Raw genomic sequence first — 16,644 nt, forward strand, 5'->3', positions numbered from 1 at the left:
GGGAGGAAGGGTCTGTGAGAACTCTGTATTTTCAGCTCAATTTTCTGTAAACATAAAACAGTTCTAAAAAATAAATCCAACTGATTAAAAAAAATAGGCTTAGGATGCTTGTTGCTGGTTGGAAAGTTGGAGACTTTCTGATTTGGAACAGGAAGACCAGAGTCATCTTTGATGCTTCTGTTGATGAAAAAATTAGTCAATAATATAAGAAAGAAATAGAAAACCTTATTTGAGCCAACCTGAGGATTATAAGCCAGGAGACAGTCTTTTAGGAAGCTCTGAGGACTGTTCTCCTGTTAGAGGTTAAAGCACAGTTATAGAAGTTTTTGAGACAAAGGGTTATACATCAAAGTGACATCATGAATGTTTAAATAGTCCAACAAGGTAGGCAGCAGCTTATTGTGACCTCTTATAGGATTCAGAAAGGAATGTCATCTCCTAAGGAGTTACCTTGCTGGTGCCAGGAGGAAACTGCTTTTTTTTTTTTTTCTTGTGAGGAGGCATTCCTGTGTCTTCTAGTTAATGTATAATGCAGATGCACAATGCCCACTAAAGGGGAGGGGGAGTGGTTCAAATGGCAAAGAAAATTTTATGTTAAATTTTCCTTTTCTTGCCTTAAAATAATTTTATTTCATCACTTCCCTCATGTGATATATCCATTATGTCATCAAACACTAAAAAATTAATTTCTCAAGACATTAGCCAGTGTCGGGGAGGAAGATATTTTCCTCTACGCTTCTAGGTTTTTCTGGCTGGTCTAAGAATTAAATTGGCACGAGACAGATTAACAGGAGATAATCAAACAAAGTTTAATAACATGTCTACATGGGAGAGACCCAGGAAAACTGAGTAACTCACCAAAATGGCCCAAACCATTAATAAACCTTAACACTATCTTCAGCTAAAGACAAGAGATGTTGGGGGTAGTGGTTTGAGACTTGAAAGGGGAGAAAGGCAATTGACTTGGAGATACAAAAAAGCAAATATTTGGTAAATAAATGCTTGCCCAGGCCATGGAGAGATAATGGGACACAGAGGGGACCTGATCTCTAGAGAGTCTTCCCCACCACATATAGCCCATACCCTTTGTGGATATCTCTGGAGATGGCTCTGTTAGGGAACAGGCTTTCTACCTAAATTCTTTTTTAGACAGTTAGGGGGAAGTTCAAAGTTTCTTCCTGAGTTTTTCAGGCCCTCATTGATTTCAGCTTGAAGTAACCCATATGCCACAGAGAACTTTGGGGGTGACAAATTTTGTTCCTCTACACCAGCCACATGTACTTATTTAATCCTTCCTTTGGGACCATCTGATAAGTGAAGAAAGGTGTTGGACATTACTCCAGACCCTGTAGTTTGGGCATCTCGGAGAGGAATGCCTATGGGTGCACTCAGAAGGCCTGAGCTGTAGGGTTCCCAGTCTCACAAAAGATCCCCTTTCCCCACGATGTGGCCGAAGAGCAATAGAGACCTGCTGGGGCCATGGGAGTCATGCCAAGGATCAGTGTCAGCCAAGGGAACAGAGGGTCAGTGACAAGAGACCAGCCTTTCGGGGCTTCCTTGGGGGCGCAGTGGTTAAGAATCCGCCTGCCAATGCAGGGGACACGGGTTCGAGCCCTGGTCCAGGAAGATCCCACATGCCGCGGAGCAACTAAGCCCGTGCGCCACAACTACTGAGCCCACGTGCCACAACTACTGAAGACCGCGCACCTAGAGCCCCGCAACAAGAGAAGCCACTGCAACGAGAAGCCCGGGCACCGCAACGAAGAGTAGCCCCCACTCGCCGCAACTAGAGAAACCCTGTGCAACAGCAATGGAGACCTGACCCAACACAGCCATAAATAAATAAATAAAAAACAAAACAAAAAAAGAGACCAGCCTTTCCCTTGACCTCTTTCTTGGAGATGTGTTGTCAGAGCCCCTGAAACCAAGATATAATTCCAGGTGTAGAAGTGGGGTCAGGAAGCCCCCAAAATGCCAGAGCTAGCATTTCTCACTGAAGGGTAGCAGAGTATGCTATCCCCAAGTATGTCTCTTTGGTATAAAGATTATTTTGAGTGAATTATTTTTTTGAGAAAAGGCAGACACAGGAGATGCTCTGAAAACAGAGTAGAAGTTACCCTTCTGTCAGGGAAATTTATACTTTTAAAGGAAATCTCCATTTGTGAGGGTGTCTCCTTCTCAGTACCAGGAAGAGAGGGATGACTAAAATCACGTGAAACTTATCTGTGAAGAAAGCAGAGACTTAAATCTTCATAACAAACCTTACCTTTTACTGTGCTTTTCCTGGTAACTTCCCATAACTGGTCTCTCTGTTCCCCCAACAACTTTCTTCTGTCTTTGGCTAAAGATATTAGTATTTAAGGTGCTAGCCATCTCAGCTTCCCTGGGTATCTCGCATCCGCACGTGAGGTATACATGTTAATAAACTTCCGTTCGTTTTTCTCCTGTCGCTTTGTCTTTTATTACAGGAGGTCTCAGCCAAGAAGGGTAGAGGGAACATTACTTTTCCTCTTCTAAATGACTGATTTAGCAGGAAGGAATTCAGAATCAGGATTGAGTTGATTTATAGAAAATACACGTGATATCCTTGCACGCAGGTTTGTGGCCTGTTCAGAGTTGGGCATGTATTTGCACCCCTGGAACTGGAGTCATTTCATGTTGAGACTTTGTTGGGGAATTGATGTTGTTAAATTAATTAAGCAAGGAGGCCATCCAGCTGATGTGGTTCTCATGCCGAGGAGGCCTACAGAGACAAACCAAAATCAAACCCTGTAAATGCCTCCGGATTAGGAAACCAAAACGCTAAGGTCAACTAATCACAGACAGCCAACGAGGCTTTAAGCTCTAGCCAATCAAATACTTTCTTTTCTTTGCTTCTCCATCTTCTCTATATAAGTCCTTTCTCTGGCTCCTGTCCTGGGGAGCTCCTAATCACTTCTGGTTTGGCGCACTTCAACTGAAATTGATTTTTGCTCAAATTAACTCTTGACATTTAAAACTGTGCCTCAGTTTATCTTTTAAAAATATGCAGATATGAATTTGGGTCTTTAGAAGTCTGATCACTGAGGGAATACTTGGAGCCTCTCTGGAGAGCAGGTCTGAAAGTGTGTCACTGAAGAATTTAAACCCTTCAAGTGGGATCAGTATTGTCGGTAGAAAGGAAGAAAAGAGGGTGATTTTGAGTTTGCTCAAGATATCTCATTTCCTGTAGCTTCTAGTGTTACCGAACCAAACTTGGGTCCTGTTTGCCCATGTGCAGGAAAGCCAATCTACTGACACTGGGTTGTGATGAAGGAAAGTGTGGCATTTATTGTAAGGCACCACACAAGGAGTCTGGGGCAGCTAATGCTCTAAAAGCCCAAACTCCAGACTTCCCTGGCAGTCCAGTGGTTAAGACCCTATGCTTCCACCACAGGGTTCACGGGTTCGATCCCTGGTCGGGGAACTAAGATCCCACATGCTGTGCAACGTGGCCAAAAAATAAATTAATTAACTTAAAAAATTAAAAAAAGGGCTGATTAGTAAAAAAAAAAAAGTTGTTAAAAAAAGCAATATTGTAACAAATTCAGTAAAGACTTTAGAAATGGTCCACATCAAAAAAAAAATCTTTAAAAGAAAAAAGAGGGCATAACTGGTTAGTGGTGTAAAAATTAAGCACTCACTGCTCCCTTAACAACCAATAACAGCTGTTCATCGGTGGTATGAAGCCTCTGAGAAGTATTCCCTGTGCCTAGTACTGAGCTCCCTAGGTGGACACAGTGTGTGAGATGGACAGTCTCCAAAGGGAGTCATCCCCAGAAGGGGAAAGTGAAATACTTTCCCAGGACCAGGCTCACCTTTTCCATCCTTGGAGATTTGGGGGATCAAACATTTCACCACTCTGGGTCTGGTACCAACTTCCCCCTGCCAGAAGAGAAGAGAACTGGGCATCATTTGGGCAGATTGCTGATTTGTAAGGCAACAGTCTTATCTTGTCTTGTCAGCAGAGGAGTGATACTTTCACTAAAAGTTCTCAGCAGATGTAACGGCAGGACAAACCAGGAATGTGACCTAACTCAGGCTCTCTCAGAGAGAGAGCAATTGGGCCCTCTCTATTTCAAGGGAGAATTCTGATCTTACTGAGAGGGTCCAGGCATTCAGGGGCTGAGCTGTCCCTTAAGTTTAAAATGCATTTTCCCAAACCTCACACTCTTGCAGTTCAAACACATTACTGGTAGTTAAAGTCGAACTGCTACATTATAACTAATTTGCCAGCACCCAGCTTTATATTGAATACTTTAGCTAAATTAGTTTGTTAACTACAGAAAGTCTTACTACAGTACATAGGTTAGAAAACACTCCCAATCGCCCCTGCTTAACTGGAAGGGAAAGACCGTTTGTTTGGTAAGGCAAATGAGAACACCGCCAGGTATTGGTACTCCACTGGGCAATTCCTGCCTTTGCCAATTACACACTTTAGTTGGTAATTTTGAGACTCCCAAATACGCTATAAAACTTTGCTCCAGAAGTGTACAAACAAAACTCATAAAAAATATTTTGAGATTAAGTTCAGATGTTTCATGGGTCCCCAGAAGTACTCCCCCAAAGAGAAATTCCTCATTTCTGGTGCTCCAATCTCTCGCTCTTAGAATTTCTCTAAAGCTTGTTCCCCTAATCCACGTCAGGAAGAACTTTCCAAATACCCAATCAAACCCAGATCCTGCCGGGACATCAAATTTGGCCGAAAAAGGGCTATCAGGTTCTTGAGCTACGACGGCGGTGGGATGGCCCCTTTCGTCAGTAAAACAGATGCCTTTATGGAATCTGCGGACCAGTCTACGTGTGGAAGGAGGATTTGTTTCCTTTCACTCTCTGGGTTTCCATCGTCAGTCTATGGGAAATGAATATAAGTGTCACTCCTGGTTCCCAATACTACGGCAACTGCGCATGTGCAAAGCTGTCCTGAGAACGCTTTGGGTCTGGGCAGGGCGGGGAGGGGAGGGGCGGGGCGAGGGAAGACCCGCCCCTCCCATTCGCCTTGGCCTTAACTCCTTCCTATCTGTCCGCCAGCGTCTCTCTTCACCTCTGACCTCGGAAAGAAGGGGGTGGGGCTTTTGGGGCGGAAGTAGCGGTGCATTGTGGGCTCGCTTAGAGTTCAGCCTGAATGGAAGTGGCGCGCCGCTGCTGACATTACCCAGGTACGGGCGGTTGGGGTTCGCACGCCGGTTGGGGTTCGGACGCCGGCCGGGATTCGGGTACCTCGGACCTCGGGAGCAGAGCGGAGCGCGAGGAGGCGGCGGCGGCGGCGGCGGCGGCGCGGCGAGTGTTGGTGGAGGGGGCGGCTGTGCACGGCCCCAAGACATGGCTCACAACAAGATTCCCCCGCGGTGGCTAAACTGTCCGCGGCGCGGCCAGCCGGTGGCAGGTAACCGGGACGGGGGGTGTTCGAGTCCCCGCGCACCGGCGGGTCCGGGGGTGGGCTGAGGGGGGCGCAGCTTTCGGTAGTGGTGTTTCAGGATGAAGCTTCGTGGATGAGTGTTTGGGAACCTGGACTGGAGGGAGTGGGGGCACTTGTCACTCTTTAGTAAGGCTAAATATTGCGAACGGGAAGGTAGATAGGAGCTTTGTGTGGCAGGAGCCGAGAACCCAAGAACCCAGTGGGTAATAATACTTTGAAGCTTAGGAGTTTTGTAAACCTTTGAGGGTTCTCGGAAGGGGAAGGGACAAGTGTCGGTTTTGAGAGGAAGGCTAAAGGGAGGGACATTCATCGGTGTGAATTTCAGCGGTGAAATTCATCCACACTGAGACTGGAGGTTTTTGTTTTGTTTTTTAAATGATTCTTAATTGAGGACTTTTTCGTCTTTGAGTTTGACACAACAGACTTTAAGGTGTACAGTTTGAAAGTGTACAGTTTGATAAATTTGGACCACAGGCGCGCACACACACCCTGTGAAACACAATCAAGGTAGTAAACACAATCATTACCACTCCAGGTTTCCTCCTGCCCTTTGTAATACCTGCCTCCCTCAGGCAACCAGTGATTTGCTTTCTGTCACTATAGATTTAGTTTGCATTTTGTATAATTTTTAAAATAAATGGAAACATACTCTTTTTTTGGGGGGGAGGTCTCTGACTTCTTTAACTCAGAATTATTATTTTGAGATTTTCACGCTGTGCTTGTACATATCAATAGCCCATCCCTTTTTACTGCCGAGTAGTATTCCACTGTTATGGATACGCCAGTTTAAATTAGTTTGTCCATTCACTTCTTGATGGTCCTTTGGGTTGTTTCCAGTTTTTGGCTGTTGCATACTAACTTGCTATGAATATTCATGTGCAGTTCTTTGTATGGACATATGCTTTCATTTCCCCTGTGTAAATCTATAGGAGAGGAATGCATCGCATGGTAGGTGTAAGTTTAACCTTTTAAAAAACCGCCAAACTCTTTTCCAAGTCATAACATTTTTTTTTTTTAAAAGGGCTTCAAATGCTTGGCTATCTATCTATCTATTTATTTATTTATTTATGGCTGTGTTGGGTCTTCATTTCTGTGCGAGGGCTTTCTCTAGTTGTGGCAAGCGGGGGCCACTCTTCATCACGGTGCACGGGCCTCTCACTATCGCGGCCCCTCTCGTTGCGGAACACAGGCTCCAGGTGCGCGGGCTCAGTAATTGTGGCCCTCGGGCCTATTCGCTCCGCGGCATGTGGGATCTTCCCGGACCGGGGCACGAACCCGTGTCCCCTGCATCGGCAGGCGGACTCTCAAACACTGCACCACCAGGGAAGCCCAAGCAGGTGGATTCTTAACTACTGCTCCACAAGGGAAGTCCCAGCCTAGTTATTTTAAGTTGTTGGAAGAGAAGATTCTCTAGTCATTTTTTAGTTCAGGTTTTCTGGTTCTTCTAGTTTGTCAGCTTTTCTTCACATTTTATATAAAATCCTCAGTCAATAAAGCCACATAAATGATGGATAAAAGATAATCTAAGCAAGCCTTGGGGTGAGGAAATGGTTTTCCTTAACAAAAATGAATAATTTTTTTTTTTTACATTCTAACCATTTTTATAGGCATTTTCACTTGTGCTTGATAGTCATTGTACTTTCTTCAGATGAATTGATTACAATTCATCTCACTCTTCAGACATTTTGACTTTTTTTCCCTTGCCATCTCTAACTTAGTGTTGAATCCTTTCTTTTTACATGTGGCTTTCTCTGTGGAGTTATGAAGAAACCTCTAAACTTAGATGTCTAGCTTCTTTTTTAACCTGGAGCATGTTTCCTGGATCCTTTCATTAGAGTTACCTGCTACACTGATTTGTGAGAAAAACAAAATCATAAAGAAGGTCTTGTCCCAGTGAATATTTTTTATTTGGAATTAGAAAAACAGTTTTAAAATCAGAATTTTAATATAATCTGCAGATGGCAATGACAAATATCAGAATACTGACTTTTTTCTAGATGAATGGGGCAAATGTGGTACTGACTGCTGCGGACAGCAGCAGATAAGGTGCTAAGCTCCAGGCAGCTTAATACTTCTGTAAGAAATAGAGTTTTGTGCTTTTTTTTTTCTCCTTCTCCTGGAGATGAAGGGTCAGGAATAAAAAGTTTTCCTTTTTTATTGTATTACAGTATTTCAACCCCCAAAACATAAACTCTTAATTACTGTGATCAGTGAGTCACTAAGCTCACCTAATCTGAGCAGTTGCGGGCCCTGAACAGAACCCCAGGCCTCCTGACAACCAAACTGGATCTTTACTGGTAATCAGTTCTGCTTTGGCTTGTGATCCTTATTAGAAAGTAAGGTGAATACAACATAAAATTCTTGATAAGTCTTTCTGAATTTCCTTAAAGTTTGATCTGTCTAACATTTCTGTCCTAGAAGTGTTCATGACACATTGTGTATTTTAGATAATGTAGGGTTGGCAGTGTTTTATAGTGGTAGAATAAGAAATGCTAGCTATATTCTTGCAAGCGTTAGAGAAAAATAAGGAATCATTCACATTCCCAGTTTCTACCTCCTATTTTCTTCCTCTTTTTTTCTGATTAGAAAAGTAATTTATGCTTATTTTATAATTTCTTTGATATTTTGCATATTTAGGAAAATGTGTTATGACTGCTTAAATTTTCTCATTGTAAACATTAGGATGAATCTTATTAGTACTAGAAGTTCATAATTTTTCCGAATCAGAAAGAAGATGGTACTAATTATAAATAGTAATTTGTCCCACTCTGAAGTCACCTTCTCTAATTAAACCAGACTTCTAGTGAGAGAGTGAGTACCTGGAGATAGGGCCAAGCTTTATTTCTGAAGAATTCTTTTTTCCTGCTTCTGAGTGATAGATTTCAGGTGAACACTTTGAAGAAAACAAACTTCTGATTATTCAACATAAAATTATTTTGTATGTACTATTTATAAAGAACCTCCTGGGAACTAACTGGGGGACTATAAGTATGATTCAGTCTTATGACAATAGTGATGACTTTGAAGACATTTTACTTAGCAAATATTTGTATATACTTTGTGCTGGTTTTTGGGACTTGGGAGATAATTAAGATACAGTCCCCCACCTTAAAGAGCACACAATTTTGTGAGTAGCAAACCATCATTTTAAAACACAGTTCTGTTTTAACAAGGTCAATAATGACTCTATTACAGAATATTATGGGATACTAGAGATAATAAACCTTGATGTTAGGGAAGAAGAAGGGGATCAGGGAAGGCTTCCCAGAGGGAGGTATATATGAATTAACATGAATAAATAGAAGTTTGCTAGATAGAGCGGTGCTTTTGTTTTTTGATTTTTTGTTTTTTTGAAGGGCTTCTGTTGGGATAGGATGATGATGGAGAGATCTCAGACTGAAAGTGAGGATATGGATGTGAGGGTGGAGAGTATGAGCCAGATCGTATAGGCTTAGGGTGTGATAAGGGGTTTTAATATTTATATACATTCACAGTGCCCTGGCAAACCATTGCCATTTCTTAAGCATTGGGGTCAGATGATTTGACTTCAGTTTAAAGAAGCTTACTTTGATTGCTCTGTGTTTAATGAAAGAGACAAGGATGGAAGTGGGGAGGTTAGTTAGGAACTTGTCATGGTAGTTCAAGTGAAAGATAATGGTGATGGTTTAGAAGGAGAGTCAAAGAGTAGTAGGCTGATTTGAGAGATATTAAAGAGGGAAGATAGACGGGACTTGGTGTTGGATTTAGAATGAGATAAAGAGCGTCAAAACTTAGTCCCAAGTTTCTGCTTATGCAGTGGGATGATTGGTACCATTAGGGCTTATTGCGGGGGGAAAGCAGGTTGGAAGAAGTATTAAAATCCTGGTTGCTTAAATGCTGGAGAGGGTGTGGAGAAAAGGGAACCCCTTGCACTGTTAGTGGGAATGTAAATTGATACAGCCACTATGGAGAACAGTATGGAGGTTCCTTAAAAAACTAAAAATAGAACTACCATATGACCCAGCAATCTCACTACTGGGCATATACCCTGACAAAACCATAATTCATAAAGAGACATGTTCCACAATGTTCATTGCAGCACTCTTTACAATAGCCAGGACACGGAAGCAAGCTATGTGTCCATCAACAGATGAATGGATAAAGAAGATGTGGCACATACATACAATGGAATATTACTCAACCATAAAAAGAAACGAAATTGAGTTATTTGTAGTGAGGAGGATGGACCTAGAGTCAGTCATACAGAGTGAAGTAAGTCAGAAAAAGAAAAACAAATACTGTATGCTAACACATATATATGGAATCTAAAAAAAAAAATGGTTCTGAAGAACCTAGGGGCAGGACAGGAATAAAGGCGCAGACGTAGAGAATGGACTTGAGGACACGGGGAGGGGGAAGGGTAAGCTGGGACGAAGTGAGAGAGTGGCATGGACATATATACACGACCAAATGTAAAATAGATAGATAGTGGGAAGCAGCTGCATAGCACAGGGAGATCAGGTCGGTGCTTTGTGACCACCTAGAGGGGTGGGATAGGGAGGGTGGGAGGGAGACGCAAGAGGGAGGGGATATGGGGATATATGTATACTAGCTGATTCACTTTGTTATACAGCAGAAACTAACACACCATTGTAAAGCAATTATACTCCAATAAAGATGTTAAAAAAAAAAAAAAGATCCAGATTGCTCAGGTAGAGATGTTGAGTACACAGTTGGATATATGGTTTGGAATTCAAACAAGTTTGAGTTGGACATGTACATTTAAGGATCATCGGCATACAGACAATATTTAAAGTCATGGTATTTGATTAGTCAGGATAAGTAATGCTAGTTTATCTGACAAACAACTCCTCAAACTCAGGGGTTCCAGTCAACATACTATGTTTATTTCTTGCTCATATCACAATGCCTTGTGTATCAGGCAGCTTTCCTGGGCAACTCTTCTCCAAGTGGTGACTCTCTGGGCTCTTCCTATCTTGTGATGCTGTCCTCTTAAACATATGACCTGCAGGGTTGCCATGGAAGGGGAAGAGCAGGAGTGGGTGCTCTTGGGGTGGTGTTATATCTCACTCCTGCCCATATCCCATTGGTCAGAGTCCAGTCATATGGCCCTCACCAAATTACAAGAGAAGCTGAGAAATGTAGTCTTCCTGCGTGCCGCGAAATGGGAAAGTAAATGGAGTTTGATGAACACATAGCATTGTTCCTGCCATGGCAGTGGAAAAGACCTTTCAGGCAGAGAATGTAGAAAGAATAGAAGACAAGGCCCAGGATGGAACCCCCCCCTTACCAAAACCTGCTCTTTAGAAGTTGGGTAGGGACTTCCCTGGTGGTCCAGTGGCTAAGACTCTGTGCTCCCAGTGCATGGGCCCCGTGTTTGATCCCTGGTCAGGGAACTAGATCCCACATGCCGCAACTAAGAGTTCGCATGCCACAGCTAAAGATCCCACATGCCGCAGCAAAGATCCTGCGTGCCGCAACAGAGATCCCACATGCTGCAACTAAAAAAAAAAAAAAAAAAAAAAAAAGAAAAAGAAAAAGAAAAAAAAGAAATTGGGTAGAGGGAACAAAGAAGTTGAGAAAGAATGGCTAGAAATTGGGGGTGGTGTTAGGTGGGTGGTAGAAACTAAAGGAGTATGGTGATATGGAAGCCAAGAGAGTTTTTCAAGAAGGAAGGAGTTGTCAGATGTATAAGATGCTGCTGAGATGTTAAGATACTAGAAGAGTTGGTAGCAGCATGGAAGGGAGGAAGAGTTGATTGATGGTCCTTGTGAGTGCAAAATGGAAAGAATCCAGAGCAGAAGGGAGGGGATTTGCCTTTAATGGGAGTAAGGACAGGGGATGAAAGAGAAAATGGGCTCAGATACAGAAAGGTTTATAACTACAAAGGTGAGGCAAGTTTCTACCTGGTGGTGGAGAGGCATTGTTGAATAGCAATTATTTCCATGGACCCTACTACCAGGTCACCTGGGTTTGGATGACTGTTCTCTCATTTACTAGAAGTGTGACAGTGGGCAAGTCACTTAATCTCTCTTGCCTTGGTTTCCTCATCTGTAAAATGGGGATAATAACATTACACATGTTTATGTTAGGAGTAAATGAATAAATCTATGTAAAATGTTTTAAACATTGTTTGGTATGTGTTAAACATATAAAGTTGCTTCTTTCTACTTTTTCTTTTCAGTACACTATAACACAAAGCCATCAGTTGAGAAGGGGGTAGGGGAGCTCGGTATATTTTATGAATGAGGAAAAGATGTGAAACATAGGATTGCTTTTGAGATTGATGATTATGATTTATATTGTCATCCTTCTGCTGTGCTCTGAGATTTTCTCTAGGAGCCTTGAGCTGTGTAGGTGTAGGTGCAAAGAAATCAGGTGGTTGGGTTTATCGAGGTCTGGGTTTTTCTCAGGAGAGTGTGACTGAGCACCTGGGGAGGAGCACGGAGGTTAAGGGTATGTAGAGGAAAGAGAATCGGACCTGTGAGACGGCAGTGAGAAGGAGAGAGGTCTAGTGGGATGAAACTTCTAACGTACCATATTATTATTTATTATGTTCATTGTTTGTGGTTTATCTTTACCTGATAGAATATAGGCTTCATGAGGGCAGGGATTTTTATCTGTTTGTTTTTTTCTTTTCACTTATATAGTCTGTGCACCTAGAATAATGCCTGGTACATAATAGGCACTCATTAAATATCTGTTAAATAAACTAAATGAAGCATAATAATCTAGGTGAGATGATGGTAGAAGTGGTGAGAAGTGGTCAGATCCTGGATATATTCTGAAGAGAGATCTGATAGGATTTGCTGATGGATTGGGTGTGGGGTGTGTAAGAAAGAGAGGGGTCAAGGATAACGCCAAAGGTTTTGGCCTGAGCTACTAAAAAAATGGTGTTACCATTTGCTGAGATGGGGAAGACCATGAGAGGAGTTTGAAGATTGAGAGCTCAGATTTGGATATCAAGTCTCAGATGTCTTTTAGACATCAAGTAGAGACTAAGTCAGGTAGGCAATTTGATATTTGATTCTAGAGTTAAGGGAGTGGTTTGGCCTGGAGATACACATTTGTCCGTCATTGGCAACACCGATGGCTTTTAAAGCTGTGAGACTAGATGAGACACCAAGGTAGTGAATGTAGTTAGAAAGGAGGTTCAAGGACAGAGCCCTGGGACAAAACATAGAGGGGCCAGGGAGATAAAGAGGAGCCAGTAAAGCAGGCTGAGAAGGAGAGGCCAGAGAGAGGGGAGGAAAACAGGAGGATGTAGTATCCTGGAAGCCACGTGAAAAAAGCGATTCAAGAGCTCCCTCTTGAATTAAAAAATGATCAATTATTTGAGAACTGAGAGTTGACCATTGGACTTAGCAACATGGAGGTTACTGGTGATCTTGATTGATTCTGTAGAAAATAAAAATAGAAAAAAATGATCTTTTTATGAATTTTGTTTAAAGCCTCCGGACAGATGTTAAGACTTCACTTAGATATTGTTTTAGGTAGATATTTATTCTTACTGATTTTATAATATAAATCAGCTACAATAGATGATTTTAGAAGATGACTTCCCCTGTGTTTATACGGTGATTCAGGAAAAAAAAAGGGCCAAAGTCAGTCAGTCTTGCTGAAATTAGAATCACTGATATATTTGGAGTGTGATTTTGGTTAGTATGCTTCTCAGCATGATCCTTCTCCTGAGATGTAGGATAAGGTTATAAGATGGAGAAGGTTCCAATTTCATATTAAAAAAGTATGATAGGAATTTCAAAGAATTGATTTAATTCACTTCATTATCAGTTTTCTAGTGCTATATCTTTAAAGCTTTTAAGGCAATAACTTTTTAATGTAGTGGTTTAGAACTTAAGAGTCTTTGTGGAAGTTCCATTCACTGGTAATTTCTTCTTTTGCTATTATATTTGATTATCAATTTCTAGAATTTATGTTGTCTTTAAAAGTTCCAAGGCAGTGCCTTTTGAAAATACAGTGTAGGTTGAGAGTATTTCATGAATACTCTTTTAAATTCCATTTAAGACATTGTTAGAAAGTGATTTTGAGAATTGCTAATTATAGAGTTTTAACCTGGAACATTTTCATTATTGAAAATTATTACCTATCTTCATGTTATTTAGGAAGATTTTTACCTCTGAAGACAATGTTAGGACCAAGATATGACAGTCAAGTTGCTGAAGAAAATCGGTTCCATCCCAGTATGCTTTCAAATTATCTGAAGAGTCTGAAGGTAAGAAACAAAACATTTTTTTTTTCTTCTTCTTTCTTTGCGGTACGCGGGCCTCTCACTGTTGTGGCCTCTCCTGTTGAGGAGCACAGTCTCCGGACACGCAGGCTCAGCGGCCATGGCTCGTGGGCCCAGCCGCTCTGCGGCATGTGGGATCTTCCCGGACCGGGGCACAAACCTGTGTCCCCTGCATCGGCAGGTGGACTCTCAACCCCTGCGCCACCAGGGAAGCCCGAAACAAAACACTTTTGATATTGATTTAACATACTTTTTTCCTTTCTTGTTCTACAGGTGGCTTTTTTTTTTTTTTTAATTTATTTATTTATTTAGGGATGAATTGGGTCTTTGTTGCTGTGCGTGGGCTTTCTCTAGTTACGGTGAGCGGGGGCTACTCTTTGTTGTGGTGCGTGGGCTTCTCATTGCAGTGGCTTCTCTCGTTGTGGAGCACAGGCTCTAGGCACGCGGGCTTCAGCAGATGTGGCATACGGGCTCAGTAATTGTGGCTTGTGGGCTCTAGAGTGCAGGCTCAGTAGTTGTGGTGCATGGGCTTAGTGGCTCCGCGGCATGTGGGATCTTCCCGGACCAGGGCTCGAACCCGTGTCCCCTGCCTTGGCAGGTGGATTCTTAACCACTGTGCCACCAGGGAAGCCACTGCAGGTGGCTTTTTAAAATAAACTTTTATTTTGAAATAATTAACTGACTCAGAGGAAGTTGCAAAAATAGTACATAGAGTTCTATAAACAGAAGTATCTCTTCTCTACGGAGATAGAGAATAAGTTAGCAGGTGCCAGACTACAGGGATGGGGGTGGGAAGAGGGTCTGACGGTAAAGGGGTAGCATGAGGGAGTTCCTTTGTGGAGAAGGAATAGTTCTGTAACTACCACCATGAATCTATACATTAGGTACCGGAAGTTAGGTCTTGAATATATGTTTTTAGGGGGCATAATTCAACCCATAACACCAACCATTGTTCTCTTCTGTTTTAGACTCTTGGTGGTCTGTTACTGTATGCTCTCTCAGTACATTCAACAAATATTGGTACCCATTATGTGCAAGTCTCTAATTATGGGATGGTAAAGATGCCACTTAGTTTTTGATAACCTGTTACTCATCCCTATTCTCGGTGTAGTTTTGGGTCGTTATTTGTTTATATCTTTTATTTTAGCTTACTTGTAAATTTTTAATTTTTATCTTCATTATTAATATACATTTGAAAGTCATAGTTAACATTTATAGAGCATTAACTATTTCCTAGGTAGAGTGTAAGAGCTTGGGCTTAGCACCAATTAGCCTGGGCTTGATTTCTGGTTTGCCACTTAAGCTTCGTGGTCAAGTTACATAATCTCCTCATGTTTTAGTTTTCTCACTTGCAAATAAAGTTAGTGCATTTAAAGCACACAGAATAGTGCTTGGCACAGAGTAAGGACTTCATTTAAATCTCACAACAACTGTATGAGGTGGATACTATAATTATCCTTATTTCATGGATTGGGAATCTATAAGGAAAAATAATTATGTATATATAATAATATTTATGAGTATATGTGTATACAGACGGACATTCACACCCAAACACATTATTCACACAGACACATCACACACACAGACACACATTTACACACATACATATATATGGGCTCAGGGCAGCTAAGTCATGCAGTACAGTTTCTTGGTTTCTGAAGTATTCGTATGTATTTAGAAAATTCATATTTTCTTGCTCATCCCCACTTTTCATTCACTTCTTATTTTGGATCTGAAGACAAACAAAATGGGTTCTAATTCTAACTAGTGAAAAGCTGTAGTATGGCATCTAAATCTTTGCATTTGGCAATATATATCCTCTGAAGGAATTAAGATCACTGAAGAAGCCTATGTGGGAAGAGAAGAGAAGTAGGCCCAGGGGTGCAGATACTACAAAAAATGCCGTAAAAAATACATTTCCTGGGGAAGTGAGAGGGTGCTTGACTGGAAGAGCTGTCTGTTATCCATACATGAGCTAAGAAATCTGGAGAAATCCATAGAGCACATTAAGGCAGCTAGTTATATTTTAGAAGTGCACAATTTTGTCTGTTTTGTGATGTTTGAAATTTAAATGTTTTTGCCATTCCCCCCCGCAATAACAATGGAGTTGAATTATCATGTAGACCAGTCTCCTTTAGGCAAACGCAACAATAGGTACTCAATAAAAGCAGTAACAACAAAAGACAGAAAAATAACAGTTTAAAAAGTACAGGTTGTTTCTCTTGCCATTCTTCTCAGAGAGTATATACTTCAGAATGAGGTGGAAGATGTTTGGATTCACTGTTCTTTTACTTGGCTCAGTTCCAGTGTGCATATCTTTCAAGGCTGAATATGATTCTGGTTGTTCAAGATTTTTCAAACCTGTGGCCCCCTAACACAAGCCAACTACTTCAGTTACTGCTCAACAGAAGAAACAATGATTTTTGTTCCAATACAGGAAGAAAAACTGGCTGAGGAATGGGAGTAAGTCTTCAATGAGATGCACAAATACGGCCATGTGTACTGTTCTTTATTGATTATTTAAGGGATTTACAAGGGAATTTTGACTATACGCACTCTTTGCCCTGTGTACTCACTTGAGAATTTAACTGCCTAACGTGCTGTAGTGATGACTGCTCGGAGTGCTGGGTTATTTTGTGCCTGGAGCTTTGGTTGGGGTGTGTTTCAGATAGATGATATCCCTGTTCTAGCTTCTTGTCTAGGAAATCATAGGTGGAGTGACAGATGCAGAAAACTACATCAGTGTTTGCTTTTTTAGGTACACTTTTGCAATGTTGAAGTGGAGTCTGTTTTGCTTATGTTCTTGTTTCATCATTAGTTTGGGGGTTCATTTATTTTATTTAGTGCCTAAGTTCTATGTCTTGAATGAGACTTGGATAAGTGATACTTTCATTGTTATTAATAGTTCATTGGCAGAGTGAACCTAAAATCTCCCTTAGGGTAGTTGAATGAACTG

At 41.5% G+C, this 16,644-nt stretch overlaps 1 protein-coding gene across 2 annotated transcripts in view; it reads left to right on the forward strand.

The window, feature by feature from the left end:
- Positions 1-5,116: 5,116 nt before the first annotated feature.
- The window catches only part of RNGTT (RNA guanylyltransferase and 5'-phosphatase), a 235,576-nt gene continuing 224,048 nt past the window's right edge, over positions 5,117-16,644 (forward strand). The window contains exons 1-2 of one of the 2 annotated variants that reach the window (XM_060115193.1): positions 5,117-5,177; positions 13,561-13,670. In XM_060115193.1, the coding sequence (XP_059971176.1) occupies positions 13,584-13,670 (87 nt within the window). In that variant the 5' untranslated portion in view covers positions 5,117-5,177; positions 13,561-13,583. Of the gene's footprint in view, positions 5,405-13,560; positions 13,671-16,644 lie in introns of both variants that reach the window. The other variant, XM_060115192.1, reaches the window with a different exon arrangement.

This window comes from Mesoplodon densirostris, chromosome 12 (assembly GCF_025265405.1).
Source record: "Mesoplodon densirostris isolate mMesDen1 chromosome 12, mMesDen1 primary haplotype, whole genome shotgun sequence".
In the NCBI taxonomy this organism is placed as follows: Eukaryota; Metazoa; Chordata; class Mammalia; order Artiodactyla; family Ziphiidae; genus Mesoplodon; species Mesoplodon densirostris.